This window comes from Pseudophryne corroboree, chromosome 3 (assembly GCF_028390025.1).
Source record: "Pseudophryne corroboree isolate aPseCor3 chromosome 3, aPseCor3.hap2, whole genome shotgun sequence".
NCBI classification, from domain to species: domain Eukaryota; kingdom Metazoa; phylum Chordata; class Amphibia; order Anura; family Myobatrachidae; genus Pseudophryne; species Pseudophryne corroboree.
In genome coordinates this window covers 219,854,430-219,872,405 of record NC_086446.1, presented here as the reverse complement: position 1 = coordinate 219,872,405, position 17,976 = coordinate 219,854,430, and the positions used below count along the sequence as shown (strand labels likewise).

At 41.9% G+C, this 17,976-nt stretch overlaps 1 protein-coding gene across 3 annotated transcripts in view; it reads right to left on the bottom strand.

The window, feature by feature from the left end:
• LDB3 (LIM domain binding 3) overlaps positions 1-17,976 on the bottom strand; it is a 256,017-nt gene that overhangs the window by 53,637 nt on the left and 184,404 nt on the right. For 2 of the 3 annotated variants that reach the window (XM_063958824.1, XM_063958825.1), the window contains exons 7-8: positions 13,533-13,580; positions 10,001-10,146 (exon numbers count right to left, since the gene is read on the bottom strand). In XM_063958824.1, coding sequence (XP_063814894.1) covers positions 10,001-10,146; positions 13,533-13,580 — 194 coding nt within the window. The remainder of the gene's footprint in view (positions 1-10,000; positions 10,147-13,532; positions 13,581-17,976) is intronic. The other variant, XM_063958827.1, reaches the window with a different exon arrangement.

Below are 17,976 nucleotides of genomic sequence, written 5' to 3'. Positions count from 1 at the left end.
AGGTATTCCCTGAAGGGTTCACTACGATATGCCGGCGGTCGGGCTCCCGGCGACCAGCATACCGGCACCGGAAAGCCCGACCGCTGGCTTACCGACAGTGTGGTGAGCGCAAATGAGCCCCTTGCGGGCTCGCTGTGCTCGCCACGCTACGGGCACGGTGGCGCGCTATGCGTGCCACGCTATTTTATTCTCCCTCCAGGGGGGTCGTGGACCCCCACGAGGGAGAATAAGTGTCGGTATGCCGGCTGTCGGGATCCCGGCGCTGGTATACTGGGCGCCGGGATCCCGTCTGTCGGCATACTGAAGACCACCCTCCCTGAAAAGGGGTTGTCACTGGAAGACCGGCACTGGGGATTCCGGCAGTCAGCATACCAACCGCAGGATTCCGGCAGCAGAAAACAGGTGGGGGCGAGTGGGCTTTGTTGTTCACTGCGCTCGCCATAGGTTCTATTCCAAGGCCGTAACTAGGTGTGCGCCGCCGGTGCCTTGCCCACAGCGTATATACGCTGTAGGTGAAGGGCCGAGCTGTGGTTTTGTTTGACTGTGCTGGTAATGTATGTAGCTGTGTGCTCAGCTCCGTGTCTGCTGAGCAAACCACTACATATATTAAAATTGAAGTGTAGCGCTCAGTCCTGGCTAATAATTTTGCTTGTCTATGCTATATGTGAAACTAGTGTTGTCTGTAAGTACCCTTGGGTTAAATATAGCCACACCTATACGATATAGTGATAGCTATTGTATAGGTCTATGAGTTCACAGGTTAATCGCAATAGATTTCCAAAAATGCCCGCATGTAACTGGTTAATGCCCCTTGAAAACAAGAATTAGTGAACACATTCGGAACATCAAAAAGGGGCTAGAAGAACACAACCTATCAAAACATTTCAAGGACCATCACAACAGTGACCCCCTATCACTTAAATGTATAGGGATTCAAGAGGTACACCCTAATTGGAGGGGAGGAGACTACATTGGAAAGATCAATACCATAGAATTAAGATGGATGTACAAATTAAAGACACTAGCTACAATGGGACTAAATCGTGATAATGGGGTTAAATCATTGATATGTAAAAAATAAAGAAAACATAAATTAAGACCATGTAGGTACACAATTATGTATCCATCAGGACACTATTGAACTTTGATAATACTTGCAAATACACACCAGATAGGTGTCACATTTCTGATTGCACTCCAGTGCAAAACAATAACCTATATATATGCATGCATCGAAACTACTCAGAGATCTGGATTCTAAACATAGAATCTAATCCCCATGTTATACACACCAAACTATCAACCATTCATTAAATAGAAACTTTTTCCTATCACTGTTTGAGAACTAATACTCTTTATACTCCATTCATTATCCCTCTTTTTTACAAATGCCACAGCCAGACAAACCCAACTTGCATTTGAAACCAGCAGAAATCACTTTCTGCAACTGTGACATCAACACATTGGTCAGAAACATGGAGACCAATGACGAGCAGGAATTTTAATCACATGACCTATGAGGTCACAGCATGTCCCTTTAAAAACCTGTGCAATACTATTCAAAGCATCCACTACTCCCAGAGGAAGGCCCTAGAGGCTGAAACGCGTTGGAGCTACGACACTGCCGTTCAGAATCACAATACACAAGACTACAGTAAGCGCTGACCACGGAACAGAGACCCGGTCACGTGATCGGGGAAACCCGGAAACCAACTACGCTGCCTAGCAACAGACGGAGGACCAAGAGAGAAAGCCGGTGACGGTGTGCGGCGGAGAAACAGGAGAAGGCACAAGGTGAGTCTCCGTATGCGGCGGGTGTCACTCGTTAAGCTGCTCCGTAGAGAGCTGACCGAGTTTCCCCCTCACCCTAGGCAGGTCAGCCACTCGAACCCTCTAGCTCTCAGGTGCGTCTGTACCAGGACACACCATGAGAAGCTGAGACTAGAGAAGAAGACCAGTCCGGAGCAACCTTACTTTATCCTTGTTTAACCCTAAGCACTCCACACCGTGAAGACATCGAAAGACTGTGTTTATATTTATGCATCGAATTTAACAGTGCAGCACGGAATTTTAACTTTACCACAAACAAAAGACTTACCAGCAGCTGTGCGGGACGCCGCAGGCTGCAGCACAAACTTAATGAACTTAAAGACAAAGAGTACTATTATCTAGTAACTCTTTCAGTATATCACCTTTCTATTTTTCTAACCTTATATTAGTACTATTTTTGTTTTTATTTTATATTAATTTTATTTTTTACTTTATTTTGCCCATATCACAATAAACATAGGCGTACAGTTAGTACCTATGTTAACCATTAAAACTTGTCATTTATAACATTAACCAGTTGCATGCGGGCATTTTTGGAAATCTATTGCGATTAACCTGTGAACTCATAGACCTATACAATAGCTATCACTATATCGTATAGGTGTGGCTATATTTAACCCAAGGGTACTTACAGACAACACTAGTTTCACATATAGCATAGACAAGCAAAATTATTAGCCAGGACTGAGCGCTACACTTCAATTTAAATATTTCTGCAATTAGTAGCCTGGTCGCCTACAAGTGTTAGCAGCTCGTCCACACATTAGGATCTCAGTGCGCAGATAATCCAACAACACTACATATATTACCCCGCATTACATTGGCGCGACCCCTCTTGGCTGAGTCATTGCAGACATCCGGAGGTGACATTAGCGGGGGAAGCGATGCAGCTGCATGATCAACCCTGCCTCCTCCTCAGGCAGCTCGGTGGCACCACCTCCTGGAAACAGGATCCTGCAAGCAGGCCTGGCGCTACCCGCTCAGCGAAGGGATGCAGTGCAGGGAGGCGCTGGGACGGAGAGGCGCTCCCCCTGCTCTGCATCCCTTACCTGCTGTGCCGTCCTGTCCCCCCCTGCTGCTGCTGCCAGCTGCTGTGCCTGTCACTGTATGACAGGTAGCAGCGCTGGCAGCATGAAAAGCCTCCCCCCCAATCACCTGTGACAGCGGCTGTGTAGGATCATAGGAGGGGCGGAGCTACATGGGATGGAAGGGGCGGAGCTAAACGGACCAGGCTGCTGTAGAGAGAGGGACAGCCAGACTTAGGTAAGTGGAGGGTGAGAGAGAAATGTATGTGTGTGTGGTGGGGTGTATGTGTGTATATATGTGTGAATTGTGTGTGTGAGGTATATCTGTGTGCGCACACATTATGGACGCTACTACAGGGGGGCCATTACATGTAAGGATGCTACTACTATTGGGGGGGGGCAATACGTATAAGGATGTTACTACTGGGGGGGGGCATTACGTATAAGGACGCTACTACTGGGGGAGGGGGCATTACGTGTAAGGACGCTACTACTGGGGGGCATTACGTATAAGGACGCTACTACTACGGGGGGGGGCATTACGTATAAGGACGCTACTACTGGGGGGGCCATTACATGTAAGGACGCTACTACTACTGGGGGGGCCATTACATGTAAGTACGCTACTACTGCTGGGGGGCATTACGTATAAGGACGCTACTACTGCTGGGGGGGCCATTACGTATAACGATGCTACTACTACTGGGAGGGGGCATTACATATAACGATGCTACTACTACTGGGAGGGGCATTACGTATAAAGAAGCTACTACTACTTATGGGCATTACGTATAAGGATGCTACTACTACTTGGGGGCATTACGTATAAGGACGCTACTACTACTGGGGGGGCATTATGTATAAGGACGCTACGATACTACTGGGGAATTACTTATAAGGATGCTTCTGCTACTGGGGGTGCACTACGTATTAGGATGCTGCTGCTACTACTACTACTGGGGGGGCATTATGTATAAGGACGCTTCTACTATTGGTGGTGCACTACGTATAAGGATGCTACTACTACTATGGGCGCATTATGTATAAGGATGCTACTACTACTGGGGTGCATTACATTAAAGGACGCTACTACTACGGGTGGGACATTACGTATAAGATGAATAAGATTGTGCTACTGTGTGGTGTAATTTTAAATGGGGGTACTATTGTGTGGCCATGCCCCTTACTTGTGAGACCACATCCCTTTTCCCGGCGCGCACCAATGGCGCGCGCTGACCCTTTGTTGAATATGGGAGGATGCAAATGTATAGTTTGCAGGGGGGCGCCGAACACCGTAGCACCAGCCCTGCCTGCAAGGTACAAAAATACACACACATATCATGGGCATTTGGAGAGTGTGCGGGGGACAAGTGTTGCATTGTTGCTTTGGTTAAAACCTATTGGTATTTTGTACATTATATTAGTGCATAATGCATTTGTCTGTGGATGTCACCAGCCTTGAACTGCTCTCTCTCTCTCTCTCTCTCTCTCTCTCTCTCTCTCTCGGACTCTGCCTGCCTAATGTATAAAAAGGTGGACTCTGCCTGCCATAATGTGTACAAAGGGGACTCTGCTTGCTGTAATGTGTATAAAGGGGACTCTGCCTGCCGTAATGTGTAAAAAAGGGGGACTCTGCTGCCATTATGTGTAAAAAAAGGGGGACTCTGCTGCCTTTATGTGTAAAAAGGGGGACTCTGCTGCCATCATATGTAAAAGGGGGACTCTACTGCCGTAATGTGGAAAAGGGTGACTCTGCTGCCTAATGTGTAAAAAGGGAGATTCTGCTGTCATCATATGTAAAAGGGGGACTCTGCCACCGTAATGTGGAAAAGGGGGACTCAGCCTGCCTAATGTATAAAATGGGGGACTGTGCCTGCCTAATGTGTAAAAAGGGGGACTCTGCTGCCATAATGTGTAAAAAGGGGACTCTTCCTGCTGTAATGTCTAAAAAGGGGACTCTACCTGCCGTAATGTGTAAAAGGGAGCTCTGTGGTCATGCCCCTTCCCCATGAAATCGTACCCTTATATTTTGGGTGCACGCCTAAGGCGAGCATTTGCCCTGTTTTGTATACGGGGGGTGATGCCATTTCTTGCACACAGCACTAAAATGTCTAGTTACGGCACTGTTCTATTCCCACTCTATAGGTGTTGGGGACACCCACGAGTGGGAATAGTCCCTGCGGGTTGGCATTCTGTCTGCCTGTATTTTGATCACTTGGGATCCCGGCATCTGCATGGTGACTGCCGGGATCCCAAATACCGCTCACATGACCGCATCCACTGAAAAGGGCTGTTTTTTTTTTTTTGGGGGGGGGGGGATAGCCTGCAAATATTATTTGATAAATAGGCCCGTGTATTTCTCCCAATTTTTTGTAATGTATGCTGACAAATGGATTCATTAAACCAGCTTGGAATAGTGGCAGAGAGGAGAGATGTGAGCCGGGACCAATCACAAGCCTTGACTACTTCCAGGGCTGTTGGACCAAATGGAAAAGTCCTGGGCAATGTGGCTGCACAGAGCAGGCCCTGTGGACCAGCTGTGGGAGGGGACCTGCATTTTCAATCATTAATATGTTAATCTTAATATTATTCCAGTACTTGGCAGCCTTCATATTTGTCCCATGTATTGTCATTTGCAATCATATTTTAATAAATATATATCCCATGTCAGGGGCAAACTCAGAGGGACTGTAGTTACTCTCCCTTCCAGCCCTACCCCCTCCCCTCCTACCCCCCCCCCCCCCCCCACTCCCCACCCTCCTGGCCGGTCAATGTCTTGAATTAGGACCACAATTGCAGCAGTATGTCACATGACGTTACTAGAGCCATGGCAACAACATGCAATTTAAGGGATGGAACGGAGCTGCTGCATATGCCCAATAGTAGCAACTTCTCCTACAAAGTCTGCTGTGTGTGTGGATATTAGCTCTCAATCAGCACAATAGACCAGAGAGCAGCAACCAGCAATAAGAGACCGACTTGTTTCCATGTAGTGGCAAAATATGTGCTTAGAAAGCTCCATTCTGTCTGCTACTGGTTATATTCAGGGATGTAGACAGCTTTGTTGGGCCTCAGTAATGAAAGGGAGTGGGGCCAAAGAGGGAAGGCATGGCTAGACCATTCCATTCAAAATCTTAAAAAATATAATACACATGCGACCACGAGGCTGTACAGGGTGGAGGGGGGTGGGGTTAGGTGTCAGGACCGGTGGATTGTAGTGGCAGTGGATGTGAGCACTCATCATGCAGGGAGAGAGGACTGGCCACCACTTCAGCTGCCTCTCTCCCCAGTGTGCTGTGTGCTGGAGTGGGAGAGAGGCTGCTGCAGCAGCAGTCAGACCTCTCTCCCCACTCAACATACTGCTGTCAGCAATGGGAAAGGGAGAGGGCAGTGGGACCTGGGAGCCCTCCAGGCCCCTCCAATGGGTGGGTTTAAACAGTACCTGCCCCCCCCCCCCCTCAGCACTATTGGTTATATTATGTATGGAAATCATGGATTTCATTAACTTGTCTGAATGTCTATATTCATCCATTTACCAGTGTTTAGGAGCAAAGGGATTATTGTCCTTTGCTCTCATTTATTAACAGATTTGTTTGTTCCAATCAGCCAACTGGTTGGCTGGTTTGAATCATAAGACCAGATTCATAGGACCAAATTAACAAAAATGATCAAGTAACTGTGCAGCTTGTCAAAACCAGGTTGCACTGCATGTGGGGCAGATTTAGAATTTGCACAGGAATTTATATTTGAGAGGGGGGCTTGTCCAGAGGCCATAGGGCTCACCAGGAAGATTCCTGGTAGCCTGACCTGTCTTTTGTGTGTTGCCGTGTGCCCCCCCCCCACATGTCCAGCAGCCCGCTCACTCAGTACACTGCATTGTCAGTATTCATTCTTTTATTCCATCTCTGCAGTACACCAACTCTGCCATCCACTGATGCTGCCATGGCTATAGGTATGTTATGCCCCTTGTGCTGGCCATGTCAGGCTACTTCTACAAAATTTTACAGTGCCAAAAATGTACCCCTGATCTCAGACACAACTGCAGCAAAAGACGCAAGGAAGAACACAATTGCATACAATCATGCCCTATGAGGAGGGATTCTGTCCCCTTCAACAGACGCCACCCCCTCATCAGACCGCACCCCCATTAGGGCTGCTTTGATAAATTTCCTGGGCTGGTTTTCCATCCCAAACCGCCCCTGGGACGGGCTGTAAATGCAGTTGGGTGATTACCATATTTCACTGTGTATGCGCAACTACAGTAGATGGCATGGCCAAGTCTGCCAAAGATGAGGATGCTCAGTGTTTGGGGCAAGCAGAAGAATGATACCATGTACGAGCACTGTTAGAATTGCTTGTTTACTGTTTTCATTGTTTAGCAGTTAAATGTGTAAGTGACTGAAGAATCATAGATATTAAGGAGAGAATATAAATTATTTGGGCCTTGTAAGTTACAGCATGTTTCGTTTAAAACATATGAATCTGTCAGAGATGACATACAGTATAAAGAGAAGGTTGTCATTAGCATGTTAATACACTTAGGAGGTGCTGAGGTGAGCCTATGTGGTCATTAGAATGCATAGCCGTGTATCCTGGGCAGGATGACCTAGAGCTGGAAATCAGATTAACATCTGACTGTCACAGTACTAACCAAATGGTCCAGTCTACTGGAAGGGACCATTTCAAAGGTGAATTCAGAAGAGGAGGCCAGTTACCTGACAGGAGAGTCCTTTGTCTTTGTTTCCATCTATAGGAAAGCAAGCCAGGGGGTGTCATTTGGCCACATTTGTATTGAGCCCACATTGGTAACTACACTAGATTAAAGGCACATCACATTGGATATGGTCTATAGAGTAAAATTAATATTTCCATAATCACAAAGAGTGTTCAATTTCCCATAGAGACACACCTGTTCTCTTTGCAGATGGGGTGTGAGTTTTAAATCCCTAAGAAGCATAATTTCCAAAATATGAAGTAGCTAGGCCAATCCCAACTAACAATATTTAGTGTCATTTTATAGCTAAAATAGAAAATATTGTAGATCTTCATTTTACAGCAGAAGTTATGCCCAATTATGTGAATTTGAATTCTAAGTTATATGATCAAGTCAGAGAGGATCCCAGCCTCTAATACCTATCCAAGCAATCAGCAGGGACTATGTGACCTCACCCAAGGTGTGATATTCTGCTAATAAAAGGTATGGACACCTACTGTTCTGTGTTTAGACTTTGGAGTAGTCTTGGCATAGAGGTCTGCAACCTGCAGTCTCTGTAATTTCCAACCATTTCTCCCAGGTCAGATTAGCTGCATGTAAACGGTAAGGTTTGTCATTTTTATTTTTACTGTTTGCCTGTATGTACTTTTGTAACAATTTATTGTTAACATTCTTTTCTAAATAAGCATTGCACCTTTTTGTACAGGTAAATGAAGTTTTTTTCTTTGTTTATATGCTCCCAGAACCCAATGTTTTGAAGAGGTTGTGATACTGGAATATGGTACAAATTGTTATTAATTGCTGAAATAGTAGGCACACAACAATACTGCCTCAATGTCTATGTTGCTGAGCCTGTGCAATTGGGGATACATTTCCGAAGCAGGCAGATTTGTGGCAGACTGCATGGATGTCTGGTTATTGCCGAGCCTTGGTGCAGTTGTTATATAAAGGTGCTTGGGGAACCGTGACACCGTTTTTTAATGTTATCATGGGTGGTGGCAGGGGAGTGTGTGGAATGACTGTACTCTAACCTATAGTTAGAGTGCAGGGTCCTTCTGAAAGGTCAGGGATAAGAGTGAGATCCTTGACAGTGACCCTCAATACTGTTGTGTGACCAAAAAGAGAACTATCTGTAAAATATTTGTCAACTGTACTTATGATGCCTTTAGGTAATTAAACAAACAAACTAATTTGTGAACAAAGTCTTCTGAAACTATATTAAATGTATACACGTAGAGATAATGGTAGCAACATCATTAATAATATAATAATTACCCAAACCCTTTCTTTGATATATTGAACTATAACTGAATTAATCTAATTGCCATCATTGCCTGAACAGGAAACATTGGCAGAACTAGATTAATATAGAGACTGCTGGAGTTGTAGCCACTGCCTCATTTTTATATGTAGACTGGTTTACCACTAGAAATTATCAGCGTTCTTGTCTCTTAAATTTATTTAAGCCAGTGACCAAATTTATTTGCTTTTGTTGAATCTGTCATGGAATTATTTATTCCACTTATCACCATATAACAAATGCATTTCAGACCCCACATTAATGGGGTGTAGTATGAATTGCCGGCATTTGGGATGCTGGGCGCCAGGATCCTGACTGCCGGAATGCTGGCAGCGGGGTGAGCGCAAAAGAGCCCCTTGCGGGCTTGTTGCGCTCACCACGCTGCGCTCGCTATGCTGTGGGCATGGTGGCGCACGTTATTCTCCCTCCAAGGGTGTCGTGGACACCCCAAAAGGGAGAATAGTTGTCGGTATCCTGGTGGTCGGAATTCCCGTGCCGGTATGCTGAGTGCCGGGATCCCGACAAGTGCCACCTCATTAATGTGTGTCACTTATTACAGGTACAGAAACAATGGAGGTTGGAAAGTCTCCAAAAAAGTAATGTCAGTAGAATGTTTGATTACTTTCAATAATCTGGAAACAAACTGGACCTGACAAACTGTAAAATAGAATGCATTGTTTAATCATTTTTATTCACCGTTGTAATTATTTGAATGTCTCCCAGGGCCATAGCAGGACTGCATTGCATCCTGTCCCAGCCTCACCCCCTAGCAAGTGACATCACGATGATGGTTCAACAAGTGGGTGGGGTTGCTGGACTAGGGAGAGGGTGAGATCGTCTTGTTCGACTCTCTAGGCTGAAGGGTGCTGTTCAAAGCTTCTATAAAACCTTGTTGGTGAATTCCGATTTATGTTGTTGAACTTTATTTTACTTCATTAATCACTACTTTTCCTATTGCTTCACTTTGCTTACCTGATGCAGCAGCTACCAATTAGATGCAGCATTACCACAATAAAACTCACTATGATGTCACTAGTGCTTTTTTCTGATACTCATAAATCAACAGACAAATCACAATAATATTAGGCGTAATTACATCTTATAGTGTATCTGCCAATGTTTTTTTCTTACCTTGGCTTGGCTGATAAACAGAAGGTTTAATGCTCGCAGTTGTTACAACCCGGGGCTTAGGGGCAGGAATTGATGGTTCGTTATACCCTCCTCCGTAAGGCACAGGACCTTTGGCAGCTGTTGAAGAATAACTTTGGCTAGATGCACTAAAAGCAAATAAAAATCATGAGCATGATAAGGCACCAGCACATTTCAGCAATATTTAGCGTCTCTCTGAAAGTTACCCTACTACTTGCTCTATGACTAGGGAGCAATGCAATGATTAAGGTCTACATTAAAGACTATGTTATTGAGTTGCTTGTAGCAGCTACAATAAGATTTACTGGTCACATTTCACCTAACTTGCAATGGAGACACCTGCCTCCGGGCTCCAAGCCCTGAAGGGGCACCTGCATATACATCAGCACCTGTGTGATTCACAGTGCGATCCAACTGTGACCGCTGCTCTTCCAGCAGTTCACCCACTGCTGGTACTGCAGAGTTAATCTGCTCTGCCCTAGGAGCCATGTTAACACCTGCTGTAGGGGACAGGAAGGCTCCTGCCTGGTATCGCTCAGCCTGCACTTACGCCCCTGTTTTGGTCAACTTTATTTTATTTTATTGATTTGTACATAAGTTCAAGTATCTTTATTTTTCAACAATTTATTTATATAATTCAGGTAAAGCTAATTCATTTTGGTGCCCAAACATATGCTATACTGCTTTGCCACACATTTTTAAGGCACAATAATTAAGTTTTCTTTTGCGTAAAAAATTAACTCATCATGATTATACCTAGATAAGTAAACAAGTTTGCAGGTGACAAATATGTATGCATGCAGTCATATGTGGTCAGATGATGAGGTCACGCATTTTGAATACACAAACTGTATATCTTCTGCTTATAATACATTGATGGAATGTGGCGTCACAAATATATATATATTTTTTTAATAATTACAGCAAACTTATATCAGCAAATGTTCCATCACAGTAAGGACTACTATTGTAAAACAAAAAATTAATAGCAACTTTATAGAAACAAAATTATATTTGTATATTTATGTTTCAATTAGAAAACTGTTTATATCTCAAAAGTAAAGTGTACTGAAGGCATAACATTAAAATTCTAAGCAGGCAATTTGCTGCTGCCAGTTTTAATAAAAAAATCTTTTTTTATACAGGGGTTGTGTGCAATGAGTTTTTGGATGTGCAGTGAATACGCACAGTAGACATAGGCAGGTATTCAATGCATGTTGGATCCGACTGCAGTATACAATTCTTGGGCAGTTCCGACAGGTTTTGCCCGTTTTTCGACAATGCTGATCTGACTTTTTTTGAAGTCAGATCAGCATTGTTGAAATCGGGCCAAAATCCTGTTGGAATTGGCAATTAATTTGACAAAACAAGTGGATCCGCGGCTAATCCACTGATCCACGTGGTTTTCGACAAGTGCCGTTTTTTCTGACAGTCAGAAAAATGGCACCTGCATTGAATAAGTCAAATGCAAATTTGACCTATTCCTGTCGAAATGTGCTGGTATTTCCGACTGTTGGAAATACTGGCACTAATTAAATAGACCGCATAATCTGACTGTCAGGCTGTGAACTCTAATCTTTGGCTAAAGTTCTTGTGAAATGTCAAAGCACAGAGCCATGTATAAGCAGCACTGCACATAAAAGAAGTCAGCATGTGCACTTCCTTCATGAACTTGTTATGGCGCTCAACAGAGGCCACTGGAGAGCCATGATCTTCTACAACTACAAGAATGGTCTGCATCAGCAGGAGAGTTTTTACTGACTACAAGTAGCTTTTGGGGAGGAAGTACTCCCAAACCACTGTGTTTGTGTGGTTTGCAGAATTTCGGTGTGGGAGACGGTCCTTGGAAGATGAGGAGCACTGTGGAAAACCTGTGTCTGCCATCACTGATGACAATGTTACTGGGCCATAGTTGAGGTGGACGCCATGTGACCCAGTTAGAGAAGGAGATAGGCAGCTCCATTAGCTCCCTCGAGAGCAGAAGGATGCTTAAGTGACTTTGTGCCACAACATGCTGGAAAGGTTTGATTATGATCACTCAAACTCTGTCTGGGAGATCATCATTGGCAAAGAATTCTGGATCTACAGTTTTGACCCCATGACCAAAAAACAGTTGTTTCAATGGACCCCAGTTGGAGGTGCGCTGCCACAGATGTTCTGACATGAGCGCAGCATGGCCAAGCAGATGGTGGCTGTTTTTGTGACCAAGACTAGAAAAAATGATTGATCTGTAAATCCAGGCCGGGTGCAGTATCCCGTGTTGAGTCAAATTAAGCTGCAAGATTCACTTGTGCAGCTCTGCATCACCACTGGGGGCTGGTACGCCAACCAATGTTTGCCACAAATGCTGGAAGCCATTTCCAGGCGCTGTCCAGGAACTTGCTCTGGTGGTGCCCTTCTCTATCATGACAATACTCCCCTTCACAAGTCCAGGAAAGTGGTGTATTTCGTCAACCACAGAGTACAGATCTGGCACTCTGTGACTTCTTTGTGTTCCCAAAAATGAAGTGCAAAAGGCATGGGATTTGTTTTGAGTCACCGTAAGCTGCAGTGGAGACCTTCATCAAGCATATACAATAGAAGACATACTGTACCTTCTTTGGACTGGTCCAGCTGCCTCACCAAGTGGTTTGAGCGCATGCAACTTTGTATAGACTCCATGGCCGAATACTTTCAAAAAATTTAAATATAATACTCTTTGTGCATCTGGAAATTTATTGCACACCCCTCATATGTGTTAGTTTACTCTCAAATTGTAATAGAGCTATTACCAGCATTTCAGTTGTGCTCTAGTTGGCCTTAAAGTGGAGAATCTACACATTTTTGCAGAAGCATTTCCAATTAGTTGGTGAATTGCAGGGTATAGAGTAGGTAAGTAATTTTGTGTCATGGCATGCCATTGTGTACCCTAGCTATAGTATACAGTATGTTACCTATATACCTCCTACAACACAATGTTAAAACAAAATTCCAAACTGGACATGTGCAGAAATGTGTGCTTTTACCACAAACTGATTACTATGGCTTCACCATAATTAATACATATGGGAAAATATCATTCAAAATTGCAGAATTTTATGTGATTTTGTCAAAGTATTTAAAGTACTTTTTTTTACAGGCAAACCTTTGTTTTGTCAAAAAGTTGAAAATTTGGCACTAAAGTTTGCTTCATACAGGGAGAGGTATAAATTTAGAGATAAAGAACCAACCAATCAACTCCTGTCATTTTTCAAACCTGGTTTTGTCTTGTAAATGATTACCGCTTTAAAAATGTTAACATTCTCGCCGAAGTCCCGCACCTCCGGCAACTCGGACCTTATTAAAATTACCCTGTAGCCTGTAAACTGACAGCTAGAAGCTGATTGGTTGGTAGTTTATCTCTCTCCAAGCTTTGATACATCTCCAGTAGCGAGCTGTGATTACAGTCTTTGAAAGAACACAATACTTTTTTTTTTTAGTTTAGTAGGTTACACTTCCTTTGCACAACTGTAGGCATAAAAGATCTTGACAATACCTCATTTTTGACTGGTAACTTGAAGAGAAGGATGCTTGCTGATGAATACTAAAGAAAAGGACAAAAGTTCAACTCGGTTACACTGTGTTCAAAAATCTAGACCACTGATACTTGCCCACAGTGGGACTGTACTGTACGTTCTGTATCATCTATCTGACTTCCATATGAAATATTGTCACAGGTAAAGGAGAAACAGTTTACCAAAATCCACACAATAGGAATGAAAACTATCGGAAGAATTGGTTATTCTCACTCATTGGTTTTGTCATGCATGAAGTCTTGTTGCTGAGAAATGAAAAATAGTGGGGGTATGTGCTTTTTTCATTATCTGTTAATATTGGCGGTGATCAACCTCTGTCCCATATTATAAAACAACTATATTCAAAATTCCCTTGTCTGAATGATTGTCAGACAAACACCCAAGGATCTTCCAGATATAATTCTACCTCAGAGGTTTCCCTTTTACATACTGTAGGTTGTGTCAGAGAAATGAGCCAGAAATTAAAATCTGTCCATAGTTACAAATTTGATGGCAATATACAGAATTAACTGTAAAGACAAATTGTTCAAACATTTAACTTGAATTATTTAAAGTACATAAATCGAATTTACTCAGTATTTTCACAATCATCTTTATGGTTTCAGTCAAATATATAACTACATCTATAGTCGATTGTAAAAGTAAAGTGCTCCTTCTTTCAAATCTGTGTTAATGTTTTTATATATATATATCAGTACATAATTACCAATCATCTTGTCCTCACCAAGTCCAAAATTTGATAACGTTAATCTCATGTGACAAATAAAAGCTATCTTTAAACAGATGGACTACTTATAATTTCCTTAATATAGAGGCACTATCATTCCTTTATTAAGTTACAACATATAATTTTGATTATTGAGAGGAACTACTTATTTCCCCTATATGGAGGAAATACTTATTTTTTTCTGTGTACATGGGAACTAATAAACATTTTTTTACATGGGACACTAAAAACAGTATCATTGTATTACCAATGGGGGCAGTAATAGTTATTTATTACTAATAGGAGTATGATAACATCATTACCCTGCATATCACCATCCATGAGGTGCCCCTTGCCACTGTATTCAGCATTTGTCTGGGACTCTCTAACTTTGGGGCCCTGGTATTTTTCCGAAAACATTTTATATATATATATATATAGATATATATACAAAGAATAAAGAACCCTTTTTTTTTGCGCTAATGTACAATATAGCTCACACCACTAAGAAATGCCTCCTGTCAGATAAGGCACAGAAAAGGAATTATGGAAAAATGAATTCTCATGGGAGCTGAACCACCTCAGATATCACATACAAATATATTTATTCATAAAATATAACAGTAAATACTGCAATATTACATAAAAACATCAATAAAACAAATGAAAAACCATATGCATTAAGTGAACAATACTGATTTGTAATCATCTGGCGAATTTGGTTTGATGGTATCCGCACTTATAAGATATCAATTTTTCCACCAGAGAGTTTAGATGTATATTCAAATTCACAAACACGTAAAAACCCAGATGTATATTCAAATTCACAAACACGTAAAAACCCAACGCGTTTCGTCCATATAGGACTTCATCAGGGGTCGTGATCAACAAGTCAATATTTGAAAATTTCAAAATCCCATCCTGCCAATGCCGTGGGCATGAACAATATTCTCAAAGGTAGAATATTACAATATTCGTGCACATCACATATAGTTCACCAATATGCAATAAAAAGTATAAATGCTGTGACAATGACCTTTTGAGTATAATATTATCAACTCCAAAAATAAGAGCAATAAGATCGGCTCAAAGAAATCGGGCATATGAAAAACCCTTAGTAATGCCTCAAGATTCACTCCACAGCTACCAGCTGTGGAGTGAATCTTGAGGCATTACTAAGGGTTTTTCATAATCCCGATTTCTTTGAGCCGATCTTATTGCTCTTATTTTTGGAGTTGATAATAATATACTCAAAAGGTCATTGTCACAGCATTTATACTTTTTATTGCATATTGGTGAACTATATGTGATGTGCACGAATATTGTAATATTCTACCTTTGAGAATATTGTTCATGCCCACGGCATTGGCAGGATGGGATTTTGAAATTTTCAAATATTGACTTGTTGATCACGACCCCTGATGAAGTCCTATATGGACGAAACGCGTAGGGTTTTTACGTGTTTGTGAATTTGAATATACATCTGGGTTTTTACGTGTTTGTGAATTTGAATATACATCTAAACTCTCTGGTGGAAAAATGTATATCTTATAAGTGCGGATACCATCAAACCAAATTCGCCAGATGATTACAAATCAGTATTGTTCACTTAATGCATATGGTTTTTCATTTGTTTTATTGATGTTTTTATGTAATATTGCAGTATTTACTGTTATATTTTATGAATAAATATATTTGTATGTGATATCTGAGGTGGTTCAGCTCCCATGAGAATTCTTTTTTCCATATATATATATATATATATATATATATATATCTATCTGCAAACCACATAAATTTACCCCCAGACTGCAACGCCATTCAGATGCTGTGAACTTTAAGAGAGTAGTGTAAAAGCTAATACGGATATAAAAAAATATTAAAAACATTGTAAGGAGGAATCTTCAAATACATTATGAGAGACAGAGTTTATCAGTCTACTGGAAATTATTATTACAAGTTACAGTACCCTGTTAAAGATTAAACTAAATCATGGGCCGGGATGTAATAATGTCCAAGTTTGGCGGCCATGCAGAATATCGGCCAAACTCGAACATTTTGTTAAAGGGATAATCATGTACACAGCTAAACCATGCCTTGAACATGATTGCCCCTCTAAAAAAAAGTACAAGTTCGGCCGGTATCCTGCGTGGCCGCCGAACTCGGACTTCATTACATCCCTTTGTATGTATAAACTTTTTCACATGTGTTATGTGTTATTTGTCACATGAGCTTAGATTTGACAGATTTTAGAACCTGGTAAGGATTACTTAAGTTTTAATTGTAAAATCTTTGAATTAAAGGACAATGTTCTTTTTCATATGACTATTACAGCACAAAACACAACCATTTTATCACAACTCAAAAGGAAAGCAGATGTATTTGTTATCCTGACAATGTTCACTGTACCGAGTGAGAGAATATTTCCACTAGAGACAGATTTTCATAATATACAACAATAATGTATCCATAATACTTTCTTTACGTTAGTAGTATCTTTTCTGCTGTCACCTATTATAATAGCATTTACTAATTGTGTAAACATGTCCAATAATTTAAAATATCTACACTCAGGTTATTTCATTACATTGCATTGATTTGTTTGCTTCAGCAGGAGCGAATATCTATAATTTTATTTATGTAATATTCTAGAAGGAGTAGTTAGAATACCAATGTTTTTCACAAAAGACAGAAATCCTTGTTGTCGAAAGTCAAGAGCCCACACTTGTCTGTTGCACATCACAAGCTTTCCTTTACATGTGCTTGTACCAGTGTGAAGCTGAAGGAGATCCTGAATCCATACACTGATGTATAAGATTAAACCTTACATGTCAGTGGTGGCCAAACATGGTCCTCAAGGATTCCTGACAGTTTCCAGGTCACCTAGGGATCATCAAAATTTTAAAATGTGTCAGTGATGAATGTGTCAGCTGAAATCCCAGTTGCAAGGCAGTGAGTCCCTTTGCAGGTTCCCTGGCGCTTGCCACGTTTCGGGCCCGGTGGCAAGCTTTGCTATATTTGTTATAGTCCCACTCGGGTGGGGGCGTGGACCCAGCACCTGAGTGGGGATATGGGGCTGCTGTCAGGATTGTGACCACCGGCATTTCACCGGCTTTCAGGATTTTGGCATCGGTATCCTGTACACCAGGATCCTGACAGCCGGCATACTAACTGCATCCCACTACGGGTTCTTGAGGACCAAGGACGGCCACCACTAGTCTACATAATAGACCCAGAACAGTTGTGAAACCTGTAGTTTGCAGATGCATAGCGCAGAGAAATTTGTATAAGGATAACATACAATTTGTTGAATTAAATACTGTTTACATGCACAGGTGCTATAAATTGTTCCTCATATCAACACCAACATAAAACTTACATATTTCAAGCTTATACCTTCGATATTGGTGGACATATAATTAATTCCTACCCTTATGTGACAAAGAACAAATAATCATAAGTGTATAGCGGATATGGAATTTTGTAATGAAATGATCGTTATTTGATAGAAAGAACAGCACAAAAGCTCAATGTTAGCCAATATAATAAGCAAAAGGAAAGCAAGCTTAGTTGCCAACTTCACATCTGAAAAAAACACTACGACACACAAGCATTGTGGAAGTGTATATTCCACTGTAAACCCTTAAGTGCTTGCAAGGTGTTGATTTGCATTCCTTCTTAAAGGGAAATTATCACTT